The sequence below is a fragment of the Mustela erminea genome, chromosome 11, assembly GCF_009829155.1.
Source record: "Mustela erminea isolate mMusErm1 chromosome 11, mMusErm1.Pri, whole genome shotgun sequence".
NCBI lineage: Eukaryota > Metazoa > Chordata > Mammalia > Carnivora > Mustelidae > Mustela > Mustela erminea.
The window spans coordinates 15,450,391-15,463,348 of NC_045624.1; the positions used below are offsets into that span (position 1 = coordinate 15,450,391).

A 12,958-nucleotide genomic window follows, 5' to 3' on the forward strand; every position below is an offset into this window, starting at 1 on the left:
TTTTTTGGTTTGTTTGTTTTGTTTTTTTCATGAAAACTTTATGGCTCCTTTAGTTTTTCACACCTGACATCCTTGGCATTGGATCTTAGCTTGAGACAGAATTGTCCCATTGCAAAACATATGTCCTATCCAAAAAATTCCATGAAGAAAGTCTGTGGGACTCTTCGGTCATTTGGCCATCCTTAATGATAGTCACCATCTTTCTGGTTACAGAATCAAGAGTGTAAAGATTTCACATACTGCTCTGAACTTCAGTTTTCTCAAATTAAAATGACCAGGTAGGCCCTGATGATTTCCACTATTTCTTCAAGCTTCATCCACCTATGATCAGAAATTTTTTCTGGAATGGCAAATTACCAGATTTTAGTAGGTTTAGGGTAGGACCCAAAGAGAATAGAAACAATGAATATTTTATGCCTTTCTCGAAGTCGAAGGCCCTGAGGGAATGCCCTGGGTGTTTCTTGGTGAAGACTGGAAGGTGTATGGTGGGGCAAAGAGATGGTGTTGTTTTCTGCTTCGAGTGGAGGACACCTGAGGGGAGGAGGAGTTGTCTGTGGAGGAGGCAGGAGACATAGTCGGAAGAGACGGGCCAAAACAAGCCTCCCAGCTGGCTTGTATAATGAGAACATAAAAGGGTAAAAACTGCAAATTGAAGGTAAGGCACAGAAGGAGGATATCAACAAGGGACAAAACATCAATTAGGAAAAAACTTTGGAGAATCTGGGAGATGGTGAATAAGAAATTTAAATCTACTTTAACTCTATGGGGAGTTTGGACTTAGATGGCATTATGTTGGGCCTTTTAAGTGTGGGAAGGTTAAAAGTAAACCTGTTGGCTTTGGCGTGTGGTATGGGTCAGGCAGAAAGCCCCGCCGGGTCAGCAGTGCTCGCACTGGCCATGCGGAGGCAGAATCTGGACTTAGGGACTGAGTGAGGGAAGAAATGGCTGTCAAGGTGGCTCCCGCTCACGTCCCAGCTCTCGGCAGCTCCGCTGTGGATGGAGAGAACAAAATGGCAGATTCTGTACTGCCTGCACCTTGGATGGTTGGCTTGATCATGATTTTGAGTTTGTCTTTGGGGAGATTCAACTGTCTGTTGTGACAGAAGAGAAGGGAGAAGGACTCCAGGGGATGGTTTGAGTTTCTTAAATCAAAGAGGACTCCTCCATCTGATATGGATTATGTGTTATTTCTGGAACAGCTCCGCCTGCTCTAAAAGGATCCCGAGGCACCCCTCCCACAATCTGAGGGGATGTCCTGGTCTCGGGCCCAAAAAAATTACAATTCCAAAAGCGTTTGGCAATCAGGAATCTGGTTACTGAGTTCTGGTTGTGTTTGTGTGCAGGGAGCAGCAGGCAAAGCTGAAACTAAACGGGAACAGAACTGGCAGCCAGGAATCCTGACCTACTCCCCCATTCTCCACAGTCCCCATCCCTACCTGGTAGATAATTCTGGATCTTGTTGAGATCAGATACAATAATGGTGTGGAAGTGTTTTGTCCTGTGTAAAGCACTGTGCATTCAACATGGCGTATTATTATTAATAATTATATTTTCTTACAACTTTTCTTCCTGTTGAGACTGGTTAGATACTGTAAAGCCAGAGAAGGAGAAGCCTTCTACCAGCCTAAGGCTGGTTTGGGTTCCAGCAGAACTAAGAAGCACATTTGGAGACATTTGCAGGTATATATATAAATGAACCAAGAACTGGGCAGGTTGAATTTCTTTGGACTAGTTAATTCTGCAGTCAAATGCTCTACCACTGAGCTATACCCCCTGGACTAGTTAATTCTGAATCTGACCTCTCCTTTGCCACCCACCAGAAGTCACCCATGGGGTGTTTCTCCCTTCCTCTCATTAGCTGATTTGCTTGTATACAATAAAATAATGAAGTTTTTCACCTCAACCGTTAAGCAAGAAGACCTGCTACAGGCCGTCAAGATTGGATTGCATTTGGAGAAAATGCATCATTACTTGTCTTAATGATGAAAAATTATGTCATTTAAAAGGGATTAGTATTGGTGCATCTCCCTGGAAACAAATATCACATAAAAGTTAATGTTTCTATAATAAATAAATTAGGGGTGACTCTTTTTTACAAAAAATAGAACATACCCTACCAGTGGATGTTTAGTAGGGTTCTTTACATAGACATCCCCCAATGCCTTTAAAATTGGACTGACCTATTTCACATACCTTTTATTTTTTACAAAGAGAGGCACATCTGGGTACTACAAACCAACGGCTGGGTGTTTTGGCTCTTTAAGAAACAATTTCTGCTCCTGCTTGTGAAATTTCAGTGAAGCATATATCACTTTACAAAAAATACACTCCCCCCCCCGCAAAAAAAACCCCTTCAAACTGCGTAATAAGGAATTCTAAAGCTCAACCCCACATTTCTTTATTTAGAGAAATGTGTATTATACCTTAATATTGGTACCAACAAAAAACTGAGCGCCCTTGAAGTTTCACTGTATTAGGGTTTGATTTGTATTTTATTTTCTTGGGATTTTTGACAGAAAAGCCAGTTTTCTCTTCTACTAGGCATCAGGCTGTATCCTGTTTGCAGGTCAAGATCCACGCAGGTCTAAGGACACGGTCCTTGAAGCTGTCCCCGGGAGAGTGGCAGGGGAGGCCAGCTCTCTTTCCCGCCTTCCTCCCTCCCCCTCCTTCCTCTTCCCTGCTGCCCCCACCCTCCTTTTTTTCTCCTCCTTCTCTCCCTCCTGTCCAGTACTGGCCAACTGTGTGTTTTGCTGGAGGGAAACCTTGGTTTCTAAAGTGAATTTGAGCTGTGCCCTCAGAATTATTTCTCGGCATTTCTTTGAGGCTCTGGGGGTTGTCAGCTTGCCTCTACCACGTCCCCTATGTCTGTCCAAGGCTCCAAGTCTTTGAAGCATTCGGCGCTCCCGGCAAGCTCCTAGCTGCAATTTTTCACTAAAAACCCTTCTTCCCCTGCCTGAGAGTGAGCCTTGAGCCAGATGCGGTCAGCCAAGGCAGCCCTGTTCCAGGCAGGAGGCCTGGAGAATAAAATCTTTGTTGAGCACATCCATTGGAGCCCGGGGCAGGCCTTGCCCCTCACTCTCCCCTCCACCCCCACCCGCACCTCTTGAGGGAGTTGCCAGGTGCTGTTGCCTCGCTGGGTTCCTCCTGTGCCTCCTCAGTTTCACGGCCCTAGACCGGGTAACACGGGGCGAACTGGCCCAAGAAGCAGAAAGAGGGCATTTCCCTCCTTTTCCTAAGTTTTGGAAAGCTTTTGCATTTTGTATTGCCTGTAACATTTTAGAAAATTATAGGGTATTAGAGCAGAATGTGTTGATAGCCATGACCTTTAACTATTTGTGTGTGTTACTATTACCTGTGCTGGGAGGTTTGTGTGTGTGTTGGGGGGGGGGGTCGATTTTATTTATTTATTTGTCATAGAGAGAGACAGAGCATAGGCAGGCAGAGTGGCAGCAGAGGCCGAGGGAGAAGCGGCTCCCTGCAGAGCAAGGAGCCCAATGCGGGACTCAATCCCTGGATGCTGGGATCATGACCTGAGCCGAAGGCAGCCGCCCAACCAACTGAGCCACCCAGGCATCCCTGCTGGGAGTTTTTTAACCAGAGATCCATGGAGTCCTCCTCTCCTGTCCTTGGACAGGCTGGAGGGGGCGGGGAGCCACCAGGAATCTGCATCTGTAGGTCTGGTTCTGTAGGAAGCTTTCATTTGAGTCTCAAAAGGGTACAGAGATCAGAAGAGGGGAGAAACCACTGAAATCAAATCCAAAGTCCAGTTGTTCACGCTCCCCGCCCCATAAGCACACACACACACACACACACACTCACACTCACACTCAGTTTCCAGACAAGGAAACTGAATCCAGAAGAGAGGGTGTGATGGCCAGAGAAGCCCAGGCAGGGACTGGTTGCTTGTGTTAGCTTGAAGCCAGAAGATGCCGTCCAGCCCACCTCGGGAGGGCACCACGGCTTTGAACATGCTCTCTGAGCTCCTTGCTCCAGAGGGGCCCAGGATATCCATTTCAGGTAACCGTATGGCATCTCAGGACCATGATCTCTTTATAAGATGATCCTCATTCACCCTCTAAATAGGGGCCGGTAGAGTCCCTTGCTCAGGGTAGCCACTCACTGTATCGGTTGGAAGGAGCAAAACTTTGTGGCGAGCAGAAGTACAAGGATGACAGCTCTATGCAACCAGTTGTTTGAGCTCAAAAATGATGAATCCGTTGTGTTCCTTCTCCTCCCTTTTTCTCATCCCCATGACCTCAGTTCTTGGGGCAATTGTCAGCGGCGGCAGGCCGCCCAGATTGTAAACCACTCTTGTGTGCTCCTTTGACAGCTGGTTAATGACCTACAAACACAATGTCAGTGCTTCAGATTTTTTTTTTTTTAATAAAGTAAATGATGCATGTCCAGTTAAGTATTTCTCTTAATTGATCTGATCTGTACTCATGGATATATGTTTTAAACATTTGATAGCGCTTCTTTCTTGAATATAGGGAGGCCTAGGTTTCGATGGAGATTTGTTCACAGTTTGGCTGGGATATTGTAGAATGATAATAAATTGAGACAAGAGATAGTTGGGGAGCGCATGTGATCAGTGCTCTGTACTGGGCTCAGAGGGAGCTGGCTGAAAATGTTCACTTCTTGATTATGGAGTTTATAAGGCCCAAGGGTAAAAGGTTTAAGTAACTTGGCAATGAAAGGGACACCAAAGAAGAGTAAAAATATGTCTGATTAAGAGATACATATTCCCAAGGGTTGAAGCTGGTCAGGGAAATAAGAGGCCTATTGTAAGCTATGTCTGTCTAGGATAACTTGTAAAAGAAATAGATTCTTCTTCTCCTTCTTTTTGTTTTTTTTCTTTTGTTTTTTTTTTTGTTTTTTTTTTTTTTTAGGTAGTTTCCTAATGGATAGGAAAATGAAAGGATATTCTAGAAAGAACACTGTGAAAAACCAGTGTGCAAGTACAGATGCCAACATGTAATTGTTTTCATCTTTATAGTTTTTTTTTTCTTTTTCCCTAAAGAACTTTTTAAAAAATTTGATTGCTATGCCAGCGAAGTGTTGGGGGTATCACATGCATTATTTAACTCAATCCTTACAACGGGAAGCTGCTACTGTTGTTCTGTTTACATTACAGAGAAACAGACTGAAATTTAGGGACCTGAGCTCCTCTTGCACTGAGGCCCATATAGCTAGGAGCCAGGATCCAAACTCAGAGCAGTCTGGTTCTGGAGCTGTATCACCCAAGGTCATAAGGGCACGAGTAGCATTGGAGTAAAAGTATCAGGCTTTAGAATCAAGGGAGGCAAGACTTTACGGGACAGCTGAGGCCGGACTGGAGGATATTAAATGTTGGGTATTAGATCAGGAGAAGATGAGACCTTGACTAGGTTCTCCACCCTCCCAAGATTTTATTTATTTATTTTATAGAGAGAGATACAGTGAGAGAGGGATCACAAGCAGGGGTAGTGGGAGAGGAAGAATCAGGCTTCCTGCCAAGCGGGGAGCCTGATGCAGAGCTCGATCCCAGGACCCTGGGATCATGACCTGAGCCGAAGGCAAATGCTTAATGACTGAGCCACTTGGGTGCCCCATTGACTCAGGTTCTTAAAGCAGGTTGCCAAGGGCCTTCTTCACTGAGGTGGGCGAGGAACACTCCTCTCGTGAGGCAGGAGTTCAGCCCCGTCAGGCAGTTTCTTCCAACCCAGAGATTCAGTGATGGAACCGGGAACCCTTGGGCAGAACTGTGCACTGAGGGCAAGGGCCTGTCCATTATCATTACTGCTGGCGTCCCATAGAAGTGATGTTGGAGCCTCCCCGTCTAGAAACCCCCGCACGTTTCTATACGGAGTTCGGAAGACTCTGTTTGTGGTGGACGAGTGGACGGGCTGTCTGTGAAATCTACATGAATGTCTTGAAATTCCAGCCCCTGCGACAGGTCGGCTTTGGAGACAGACTATAGTGAGGCCATGTTCCGTAGTGGAAACTATGTGCGTGGACTTCGAAACCTGTGACCCCAACCCTGGGCAATGCACCTGACTTCCCCGAACCCCCATTTTCTCACTGGTGAATGGACATGTGTCTGCCTGATAGGAGAGCTCCTCGCTCACTTTCTGGGAGTCTAATAGGTGAAGCGCTTCTCCCCCAGATGGCCTGGCACCTGGTCCCATCCAGGTCCTCATCGCTGATCGGTGGCAGCTTCCTGGTGTTATGCCCGATGGAACTTCTCCTTGCATTTGGATCGTGAAGCTCCAGCACCTCTTTCTGGAAGAAATACTGGGGGCAAGTTTGGTCAGTTTGAAATAAGAGGACCTCAGTTCAAGGCCTCGCTCAAGCAGTAGGCGACTGAGGACTTGTGGGCACTCATTGAGGGGAGAGCTATGAAAATACCTTGTAAATCCAGACAGCTTGACCAGAGTCTTAGGCAGAATGGTAAATGCTATTATGCCGTGCAAACAAACATTTCATAACCCTCAGATTCACATACGCAGTCCTTTGCTCAAGTGTTTGCAGGATCCAGGAAGGCTCCCTGTTTGGGGAGGTTCACTTCGCTCCAAGACCATATACCCCCTCTCACCCGCTGCCAGGAATGATGGGCCGGTTCTGGCCTCGTCCTTGTACCAGCAGGGGGATGGTGACCTGTCTGCTGAGCCCCTGAGCCCCCAGCTGCCATGGAGGTCCAGCAGGAACTGATCAGCTGGGCTGAGTCACACAACCCGGCTGGGACAAGTTGGGACGATATCTTTTCAATCACAGATATTCCCCTGGGACCTACTCAGTGCTCATCACCTTACCAAGTTCCTAGGTGCGGGTGGCAGTCAGGTTTGGCTGGTCCTTCTCCCAACGAGGTTCTTTTCCCAGAGGGGAGGTTAGCATATTGCCTTCAGGAATGACTGCAAGTTCTTCAGGACTGTCTATCATTTAGGGCTACATTGTTTGGCAACGTAGCAATTACTACAAAACCCAAAGTAGAGGGAGTTCAGGGACGGTTAGCAGCGTTTGAGAAGGTTTATTATTGGTTATCCAGGGGATGTTCACGAAAACATTCATTACTGCTGCTCAGGAGAAGGAAAACGGTGTCCGCTGAGTAGCCCAACCTGGCAGCTTCCGTGGGAAAGCAGGGCAGTCAAAGAGAGCCTTGGCTCAGGGTAGAACAGGATTCCAGAGGTGTAGTAGGGTCAGCACAGCTGGCCAGAGTGGACATTGTCACTCAGGGGAGCGAATTGTGGCTGGGAAATACAGGGACTATGAGTTCGGCTCTTGAGTTTGCATTTTAATGTTGTGTTACTTATTTCTCTTTCTGCTCCCTGAATGTTGGCCTCTGAAAGAACTCTGTCAGATACTTGCAGAATATTCATCATCAGGCAACCACGAAATTTGTCTTTTGGGACATGCTGAGGGAGTTGGACCCTGACTTCGAGTGATCTTACAGTCTGGAAACCTGGCTCTTAACCTTAGCCTTGCAGATATTCTGCTCCTTGCTCAGCAGAGCATGTCTGTGGACTAGCAGCATTAACAGGGAACTGGTTAGACATGCAGACCCCCAGGTCCACTGGACTTGCGAGTCACCATCTGTGTCTTAAGGGGATTCATGGGAACATCAGAGTATGAGAAGCACTGGCCTAAATGGCAAGCCCAGGAAAGTCACGGCTTTTCTGTTGTCTTCCTTATTATTTCGTATCCCCAATACCTAGTTCAGGTGTAACACATGGTGGCTCAATAAGCCATGAGTCTTCCTCTGACTTGCTTATAGCTCAGGCTCTAGGGACATTGTAAGTTTCTAGGGAACTAATTGTAAAGTGGGTTGTGTGGGGGTGGGGGTGGTGAGTAGGGTTGGGGTCACCCTTCGGAGGTTGAAAAATTGAAGTGAACATTAGAACCACAGGTGGTGGGGGTGGTTTTCATACGGATGCTTTTGAACAACTCAAAACCTCCGAAGGTGGGTCAGAGGATTTGTAATTTTTTTTTTAATTTCCCATTATTTCCAAGAATGTTTATTATAGTACCACATATGATAATGAGATATTTAGATATCTCTCAAGAAGAAACAGATTAAGGGGTGTCTGGGTGGCTCAGTCAGTTAAGCATCTGCCTTCAGCTCAGGTCGTGATCCCAGGATCCTGGGATCGAGTCCTGAGTTGCCAGGTGTGGTCCTTGCTCAGTTGGGAGCCTGCTTCTCCCTCTGCCTGCTGCTCCTTCTACTTGTACTCTCTCTCTCTGTGTCGAATAAAGAAATAGAGAGACACACTGAGAGAGGGAACAAAGCAGGCGGAGTGGGAGAGGAAGAAGCAGGCTTCCCCCAGAGCAGGGAGCCTCATGTAGGGCTCGATCCCAGGACCCTGGAATCATGACCTGCGCCGAAGGCAGATGCTTAAGGACTGCGCCACTCAGGCACCCCAATAAATGATATCTTTAAAAAAAGAAGAAATAGGTAAATACAATGGAATACAAATTAGAAGTTCAGATGAATGAAATAGAGCTGCGTGTATAAACATGAATGAATCTAAAAAATGTGTTTGGAGAGAATAAAGGTGCAGAAGGATGTGTGAGGAATGGTACTATTTATTTAAAGTTTAAAGTGTTCTTATGTATGTAGTGGAAATACGCATATGTCTGAGGAATGTAAAGACCTGAGTGGGGATGATAACCAAGTTCAGGGTGTTGGTTAACTTTGGGAGGGAGGAAGGGAAATGGGTGGAAGCTTTAATAGTCCCTTCATGTTGTATTTCTTTAAAAAAGAAAGAGTAAAGAAAAAAACGTTGCAGCAGGAAACATGGAAAAATAAGATTTTCCCCAAAGGAATGGATACGCACTTATTCGTGGTACTGTTTTCGATAATTTTTCTGAATGTCTTAAATATTTCATTATAAAATGACTAAAACAAAGTCTCCTGGTGATTTTGATGCAGGCAGTAGACTTTTGGGAATTCTTGCCTGAGATGCTTCTAGGGGCTTTTCAGTTCTAAATGTGTTTGTGTGCAGAGAATTCATCCCCAAGTGCCTCTCTTATTCTTGTAGATGGCTGATATCTGTCAGGCTGTGCTCAAGCCTGTGGCTTTCCTGTATTCTGTCCCAGTGAGATGCAGCCACTTATGTTGGTGATGTTGGCAAAACTTGACTCTGAGGACCTCGCCTACGAGGGCCTCTTCTGTGTTGTCTCCTTCTCTCCTTTATTAAAGGAGAAGTTGTATCCTAGAACTACCATAATCTTAGAGCTCTAACCTCCTTCCTTCCCATCCCCAAGGTGTGTTCATTTTCAGAGCACCTTCCCTGACCTTCAGTCGTAGGGCTTAGTATGCCTGTGGATCTCAAGAGCTTTCTTTGCCTACCCTGGGCATCACCTTTTGCAGTCAGTTCTCCAGTTGTTGTATCTGCTTTTGTAACTTCCTTTCTATACCAGAAGTGTCCCTAAAATTTAATCAATGAAGATGACACTGTTAGTCTGTGACTCAGGAAACTTAAGAAAGATGAAATGGTTCTAGCAGCTGGTGCCAAAGGGGACTTTCGTATTTAATTTAATTTTGTTGTTATTATTTTGTATTAATTATTTTTATTAACATATAATGTATTATTTGCCCCAGGGGTACAGGTCTGTGAATCATGAGGCTTACACACTTCACAGCACTCACCATATCACATTGCTGTTATTATTTTTAATGTAGTCGGTAGTGGTAGTTCTAAACCAAGGATGAATCCCTCCTCCATTCCCCCAGCCCAGGGACATTTGGCAATCTAGAGGCATTTCCAGTTTCCAAAACTAGGGAAGTGCTACTAGCATTGAGTAGGCACTAAACGAACCCCCCCCCCCACCACCACCACCACATAACAAAGAATTATCTGGTCCAAAATGTCCATAGTGCTGAGATTGAAAAAACCCTGTTCTGCATACCTTCATAACATGAACATCCCCCTATCCATGAGGGAGAGTGGTTGGGGCTGTACCTATGGGACTGTGGAACAGGGGATCCAGGGGTCCCTGTCAATGTGTGTGTAGACCATTCCTGTATCATGTTCACTGCATGGTGTGGGCTAGAGACTCAGTGGTGTTGGGCTCCGTGGAGACTCAGTGGAGATGGAGGATGAGAAGAGATTAAGGAAAAACTGCAGAGGAACAGAGTCTCAGTGGTGGGGAGAGCAGAGGGAAGCAGCCTCTGATGCCTTTGAACTTGGCACCTTGCTATAAATAGTACCCTCATGCTATAGACATACAGGATAGTGTGTTTGAAAATATTCCCAATGAAAATGTGGTAGATAGTTCCAGTGATGGCTTCTAGTGATCTGCACTGACCTTCACCCACACTTGTCTGCTGTGATTTTGCCGTTCCTCTCATCAGGAGGTGGAGTCCATTTTCCCAGCCCATGCCTCTGGGCTGGCCTTGTCACTTGCCTTGACCAAAAAATGTGGAGGGAGTGTTGATGTGCGACTTCTGAGGCCATTCAGCTTTGGTATTCCTCCCTGTTAGCGCCTTTCTGGCATCCTGGGAAGAATGTCAGCCTGCCACAGTCTCTGAAGGAAGGATCCAGGCATTTGGCTGGCCCGGCCCCACGTAGCTCCCAGCCAACCTTCCAGCTCAAGGAGCTCACATGAGATGAGCTTGTGTGCCTAGCCAGTTCACAGGGTCGTGCGGAATAATAAATTGTAGTTATTCGAAGCCTCTAAACTTTGGGGTAGTTTGCTCCCCAGCCACAGGTGACTGGACGTTGTATGTAAGTGACTTCATCAGAAGCAGCAGATGACGGATCTGCCCGAGGATGTTGGGTAACTCTCAGGTCATGGTTAAGACTTCCTCCTCTTTTGTGTCTCGTAGCACTTCTCAGAACTCCTGGATGAGTTTTCCCAGAACGTGCTGGGTCAGCTCCTGAATGACCCTTTCCTCTCAGAGAAGAGCGTGTCCATGGAGGTGGAGCCGAGCCCGACATCCCCCGCGCCTCTCATCCAGGCCGAGCACAGCTACTCCCTGTGTGAGGAGCCTCGGGCCCAGTCACCGTTCACCCACGTTACCTCGGGCGACAGCGTCAATGACGGTAAATCCAGAGCAAGAGCTGCACCGGGGACCATGGCTCTGAGCTCCTCGGGGGTGCGGAGTGAGTGTTACACTCTTGTCGGCCCCCACTTTAGCCCCATACGTGCTCCACGTAAAGCCTGGGGCTGGGGCTGTGGGGAAACGCAAAGGGGTGGGGGGCACATTTCTCTACCCCTGGCCGGGTGGTCTGGGAACTTGCTGTCACTGAGTGGTAGTCGTTGCTTTCTTTGACCCTGTAGATGGGGCAGCAGGGCATCCTTTTGCAAATCAGGTGGGCTTCTCTGGTTGATAATTCCAGGAAGCCCGTCGTTTTAAGAGGTCATGTCATTTTTTTTTTTCCATGTCATTTTTCAGAAGAATTTTTCTGACCGCTCGTCTCCTCAGATCCTTCTTGGGCACCCTGTCAATCCACATTCAGTCCGGTCCCTTGACCACATGCATATGAGATTTTGGTGAGCGTTCCCAGGGCACTGAGCCTTCTGGGTGACACTTTCTTGCCCATTGCCAGTGCCATCTGTATGATATTTGTTCAAGAACGAGTTTTCTTGGCTTTAGAGTGTTAAGCTGTTTGCCCATTTGTCTGGAAAGTGACTGTTCCATGGCTGAACTCCTATATCACATATGATCAGTGCCTTAAAGTGTAGCCATTCATTCACCTAGTGGTTCTTGAGTTCACGGGTGAGACAATGAAGGAAATAGAAAGAAAAAAAATGTACACCTTGCTCTCCTAGAACCTATCCTCTCGGGAACATGAGAAATGTATACAACCAACAATAAAATTGTTGAACGTATGCTAAGGGTGGGGTGAAGGTGATGTATTCTGCAGCCAGACCTCACTTTAAGATCTATGTCAGGGACTAGTTAGAGGCAGGCTACTTCATGTGGTCAAACCCTACATTTCTTGTGCATAAAAGTAGGACAAGTCAGCGTCGACTCCATGTCTTGTTGTGAAGATTAAACATGAGACTCTGCACCAGCGCCTAACCCGGGACCTAACTCATAGTAAGATATTGTTCTTAGCTGCTGTTGCAATCCTATTATTCCAAACCAGGAGCTGTAAGAGGCCGGCAGGACCTTAGGTGATCAGGAAATTTTGGGGGAGGATTTCTCAACTTCCCAGGCCGTGTGCTCCAATGACGTATGATAGTGGGTTCCTACCCGTTGAACTTACTGGGGGATTATTTTCTTTTTGTTTGTTTATTCTTCATATGTCTGTTAGACTCTGCGAATGCGCTTGAGATTATAATCTTTAAGAGCGCAGGGACAAACTACAAATCTAATGCAGCTGGTTTCTGGGATTAATGAGTGGAAATATTTCTCTGGTAGTTAGGGTACTCATAAAGTCAGGACTCCAAGGAGTTAGATGGGATGAAGGTATTAAAAGATTCATGAAGAATATTCACTTCTGTTCAGATTCATTCCCTATTACAAAATCTCAAACAGTCCTCCATTGTTCTGCAGAATGAAGCCAACCTTTGAGTGTGGCTTTTGAGGTCCTTTGTGGGCTGGGCTCATCCTCCCTCCCTCCCCCACCTTGTCCCATAGCTCCCCGTCTGTGTGGCTCTGGCAGTGACTTCTCCACGCCACGCCGGACACTGCCTTCCCTACTCGGAGTTTCCATTGCCTTCTCTCGCCCTCTCGTCAGCCCCACTAGTCATATTCCCACTGATCCCTCAAGACTCAACCCGATGTCCTCCAGACTCTCCCCCCGGACGTTGTCAGCCTTTATGTTTTCATAGCACCTTTTTTGTTTGTTTATTTCATTTTTTCCATTTTTGTAGAGACTGTCACACTTGCCCTTATATTTCAGCCATTATTTATTTTTCTGTTCTCTATTTGGAGCTGGCTGTGAGCAGGTGTGATTATGTGTTCCTGGTACTTGCTTGGCACTCGGAAGGTATCCGATGAGCAGTTACTTCATTGAATTAATTGTGCAGT

General features: G+C 46.5%; 1 protein-coding gene across 2 annotated transcripts in view; it reads left to right on the forward strand.

Annotated features, from left to right (window-relative positions):
- Positions 1 to 12,958, forward strand: part of CREB3L2 (cAMP responsive element binding protein 3 like 2) — a 112,573-nt gene that overhangs the window by 53,325 nt on the left and 46,290 nt on the right. The window contains exon 2 of one of the 2 annotated variants that reach the window (XM_032306124.1): positions 10,805 to 11,081. In XM_032306124.1, the coding sequence (XP_032162015.1) occupies positions 10,805 to 11,081 (277 nt within the window). The remainder of the gene's footprint in view (positions 1 to 10,804; positions 11,082 to 12,958) is intronic. The other variant, XM_032306125.1, reaches the window with a different exon arrangement.